Genomic DNA, 5106 nt, shown 5'->3' on the forward strand with positions numbered 1-5106 from the left:
TATTTACTTCAAAAACTTAAGTTATTCTACAAAAATTACAACTAATAAGTAAACTTAATCTTGGCATATACCTCTTTTATAACTTATTTTATAAATTTAAACAACTTTGAAAAAATTATAAAGAGGTAAAGTATACACATTAAATTGTTACATAAAATACTAAACTAGCTGCTTAGTTGTAAAGAACTAAATTATTTACTTAAACAAAAAACGCTTTGATTCTAAAATTATGCTAGATAAACTTTTGTGTATATAACACAGTTTCACTATGAAAGTGTCCTTACTACAGTACAGATCATAAATACTAAAAAGCTTACAAAATCTGCTTGTTCAAGTAGGGTACTTGTTCAATATGTTAATAGAAATTTTTGCAGTTTTGTAAAGGATATTTTACTAATTTATACTAGATGAAAGCATTGGAAATAAAGTTAAGTATTTTTGTAAATTTCTAGGAAAATTTTGGATTGTTTTTCTGATTTTAAAAGACTTTTAATTAATTTTTACCATTTGAAGGCTTTGAAATACAATAAATTTTGTAAATTTAAACTGACAAAATCTGACTTTTTTTTTTTATTTTATCAAATTTTCTGACTTTTTTTCAAAACCCTCTATTTTTTCCTGACTTTTGTCATTTTTTTAAATTTTTCCTGACTTTTCCTGACCGAGTGGCAACCCTGGTTAATCGACTTAAAATAAAATTTAAAAGTAAAAAATGACAAAAACATTGTATGTTTGCAGTTAGTGTGTTTTTGTATAGCAGAGAGAAGTCTAAAAGAAATCTATTTGAACATTTAAGTTGCATGGTAATTGTTAAGATATAAAGTTAATATTTAAACTGGTTTTTAATTGTTTAAATAATTGAGCTAGATTTACATGTTTAACAAGCCTCTTATAGTTCTTGCTTAATAAAAGTTTTTTTTTTTTTAATTGTTAACTAGATTTAAATAGTTGTTCTTAAATTGCTTTATAGTTTAGTGCACTAAGCTTAGTTTATTATTAAGTTTGCACTTTTGCCAGGTGCTTTATAAAATTAAAAAAAATAGTTTATGTTTTTGAAATAGATTTTGTAATATTATTGTGTTGTTCTTTTTTATATTAGATACATCACCAAAACTGTCTTGTCTGATTATATTATGTAGTCTCAAATAAAATCTAGTATTTATGAGATATATATTAAATAATGTAGGATTTAGTTATGATGAGTAGTACCAATAATGTACCACAATCCATACCTTATAATTTCAAAAATATCAGTAATATAAGTAATAAATTCAGTTAAGAAATAGCTTTATTAAAATCTTTTTTTTTTAAGTTTTTGCTTTATAAATTTTAAAGACATAAAACATGTATAACGTTTATTACATAGGGTGCACTTTTTCAATGTTTTGGAAAACAAAGTTAATCAAAGCAATTTTTATTCTAAGTTTTTATGAACGAAGCATTAGAATTCAAAATAATATCAAAAAGTGTACATTAAGTATAATAATAAAGCTTAATTATTTTGATAAGGTTTTGAAAATTGTGTTTAAAATGTCTAAAATTATTGTGTATATTAATTTTAAATGAAAATTATTAAAGATTTATAATTTACTTTGGTCATTGCTTTGTATTATAATGTTTCTAAACATTTTAAATATGTATAATTTAAATAAGCATTCTATGTGTAGCTAAAAGTCATTTAAATAATAAACAGAATAAAAACTTTTTTATAAGTGTGATTATAACTAAAAATAATGAATTATTTTAATGTCAATAAAACTAAAACTGCAGCCCGCGAGCACAAACTGCCTACCGACCCTTGCATTAGGAGAACTTCCGCCTAATATTATCAGATTGTTTTCTCCCAAACTCGGACGTCTACGAAGAATCTGAAAAGTTATTTAATACTAATGTAAAACTTTTATCACAGTTTAATTCAAATCAGATAGTATTAATTTATCGTTAAAGAATATTAGTTTATAAAATATTAAAAAAAGAATAAACTAAATGTATTAATAAAATTTCTCAGTGACTATTTAATTTTAATAAACTTAGATTGGCTTGATGTAACTCAGAAATGTTTGCTTTTAAAGTAGCAACCATGTAATAGACTAATTGATTATCAATTAGGTATTTTATTAAAAAGTTTAAGCATTAATTTAAAGTACAAATAGTATTTAAGTACAAGTAGTACTAAGTTAATAGTTGTTGATTTTGACGTCTTTAAACTAAAAATAGTCATACATTTTGGTTTACAAATAATATAACTGCATATAAACGATTATCTAATTAAGTTATCTAACACTTGGTGTATTCTCGGAGTTCGACTTAAACAATGACTAAGAATACTGTAAGTTGTTATCAAATACTTTTTTTGCATTTTTTAACAGAAATTAAAATTAAGTTTAACAAAAGGGTTGATCATACCAATTCGATCATCAGACCACAGTTTCGGTAGACTGAAACCGGTACCGTCCTTATTAGGACTCATCAGTCATCCTCAACCGAAGGTATGACCACCTCTTTTGTTAAACTTGAGCTTTGTCTCACGGCATACGAGAGTCCAGGCTTTTGCTCTGCAGACTTTCGCCGAAGTTTTTTGCTGAGAAATTAAAATTATATACCCACCAGATTTCAGTTGCAGGATTGTCTTATCAACGAAGTTCTGTCCCTGCAGCACCCTCACTCTCTCCTGTCGGGAGAAAGCCCTCATGGGATCGTCTTTGACGTCATAGACGAGCATTGCAACCCTGGTGACGTCATTTCCGCCGAATATCATCAGGTCCGCGTCGTTTTCTCCCACACTTGTGACGTCGACGAAGAACCTGAGAAATGAAAGTTTGACATTTATCTGATTTTAAAATATAATAGATAAAAAATCAAAAACGATAATTCTAATTTATAAATTATTTTTGTTGGTCAAAGTTAATAAGATTAAAATAACTTATAAATAACAAAAAAAACTTTAAACGATAGAAAAAAATGTTCAAATCAATCAGCATTAAAGTATTTTTATGCATGGTAAATAACTAATGATAGTCTTTAATGTTGAAGTAATTTCATAAATTCTTGTTACTATTCAGTTTCAACTACCTAACATCCATCGTGTTTGTAGTGACGTCATCAGGTTATGTACTTCGGTCATTAAAGTAATGAACCTGGTTTCGGTTGTCATGGAAACCGACCCGTCCCTGAGGAGGCTTTTCACTTCAACAGTGTACTTCGTTCCTGGATAAAAACTGTTTAAGCTGTAACAGGATATCAAGTTGCACTTGATTACTATTTAGATTTGGTTGGAAGTTGTGAGCTAAAAGTTCATTCAAGCGTAAAGAGAAAGCTCGCAAGGTCAAGTTTTATACTGATGCAAGTTTAATACAGTTGACAAAAGAAGAAAATAAAGTGCATACTAGAAACCCTGATGCAACATTGAGTTATGCAATGTTTTATATAAGCTGATACAACAGACAGACGGAGAGATTCTAGCCACAGCCTGCTGCAGTAAACGTGATAATGAAGAATATACATTTATATTGTTTTCTTGTGCTTTAAAAAAAGTTTTTTTATTAGTTTTATTTTTATAAGTATTTCTTATTTACATTATAAGTAATTAAATCTTATTTCGTTTTATACATTCTGAAAGTATATTCTGGGTAGATTAAATCTTGTGTAAATGTTTTGACCGCATTTAAAGTGTTTTCTAAATTTGATGTTCTTTATATATTTTATGTGTTGTAATTGTTCTTTATATAAAATATGTTAACTCATGTCATGCCTAGTTTTTAATAGAGTAGCCCTAAGTATCATTGAATATAAGCATTTAGTAAAAAAGTTTAATATTAAAGGTACTTATATCCATAGGTTACAAAGTAATTTACTCTTGTATAAACTTTAAACAATTTTCAAGTTGCGATACAAAGTAATTAAACAATTTTTTTTTATTGTACTTGTGAAAAGGCTAAAAATTATTCAATAATCAACTCTTTTATTTAATTTAAACATTTAACACTAAAGTACATAACAATTGTCTCACCTGCCGACAGCGCGTCGAACGAAACCATTGTAACAAGTCCTCTGCTAACAAACCTCCTGTTGGTAAAGTAGCTACCATCTTCAAACAGCATGACATCATATGTCATCCGAGGAGAAAATGACAAGTCTGGCGCCGTCTTGCACCAGTTAGGTGACCTGCACCGCCAATTGACCACTAGACGGCGTGGTTTGCTGTTTTTGAGTTGTTTGTATGACGTCATCGCCGTTTGTGACGAAGTCGAGCTCTCTGATGTAGGTTTCGTTATCCATAGCGTACACCTTTAGCTTGTAGGTTGTTCCTAAAAGTTTTTCGTTGATATAAGTTTAGTTTTAACGAAAGCGTGTGCATGTGATAAATAATTATACGAAAGTAATAAGTTTTTGATAGTGGAAAACTTTTTGTAATACATGCAGTAAAAGTTTGTTTTAACTAAACCTTAAAAATGAAATTTTCAAACTAAAAAAAAAACTAAAATTACTTATAAAACTGTTTGCAGCTCGTCAAAACTATTTTTCTTCATTTATAAGATAGTAACTAAAAAAAACAACTGTCAAACCTGGCAATAGGGGTTCGAGCACGAACTGGCTGACCCTGCCTTGGAAGCACAGACTTCCTGACCACAACAGGGAAATCACCCAGATAGTACTCAACTTGGAAGCTTTGGAAGTTTGCGGAGGAGTAGACTGATAAAAGGGCAGTTGAGGAAGCGTTGATATGAAGGGTTCGAACAGTTGGAGGAGTTGGGTGGTTGTAGATTGTTGAGTAGTAGGTTCTTCAGCTGTTAGTCATTATTAACAGTTAACTAACAATATAGCTAAAAAATTTTTGTCTATTTAGAATAAATACTTTTGTTTAACTTTCACCAACCAATTAGTCCAGGATTGTAAATTTGTAGATAATCTTAAAAAGATTACAACAGACAGCTTTGTAAGTATCTAGAAACAACTTTTTACACTAACTTATAAATATATTCAATTACAAACTAGTAGGTTTTGTGGCTTGTTCCGGTTGTGTAGTCTCCTGCTGAGTGAACATGGCTTTTTTTGATTCGAAAGATGAACTCCTCTTGCTCATAAACACGTTTCCGTCTCTCAAGT

At 29.0% G+C, this 5106-nt stretch overlaps 1 protein-coding gene across 4 annotated transcripts; it reads right to left on the reverse strand.

The window, feature by feature from the left end:
- Positions 1 to 1512: 1512 nt before the first annotated feature.
- LOC145849626 (uncharacterized) lies at positions 1513 to 5106 on the reverse strand. Of its 4 annotated transcripts, XM_082954609.1 has the most exons (5): positions 4969 to 5106; positions 4566 to 4787; positions 4010 to 4307; positions 3073 to 3207; positions 2628 to 2804 (listed from the first exon to the last, which is right to left on the reverse strand). In XM_082954609.1, exons 3-5 carry the CDS (start codon positions 4227 to 4229, stop codon positions 2758 to 2760), a joined length of 402 nt encoding a protein of 133 aa, XP_082810735.1. In that variant the 5' UTR covers positions 4230 to 4307; positions 4566 to 4787; positions 4969 to 5106; the 3' UTR covers positions 2628 to 2757. The 4 variants fall into 4 exon arrangements, with proteins under 4 accessions (XP_082810738.1, XP_082810735.1, XP_082810736.1 ...); XM_082954610.1 differs by lacking the exon at positions 2628 to 2804 and having other exon boundaries at positions 3102 to 3522; XM_082954611.1 differs by lacking the exon at positions 2628 to 2804 and having other exon boundaries at positions 3170 to 3218.

Source organism: Thalia democratica, chromosome 2 (assembly GCF_965202585.1).
Source record: "Thalia democratica chromosome 2, ktThaDemo2.hap1.1, whole genome shotgun sequence".
Lineage (NCBI taxonomy): Eukaryota > Metazoa > Chordata > Thaliacea > Salpida > Salpidae > Thalia > Thalia democratica.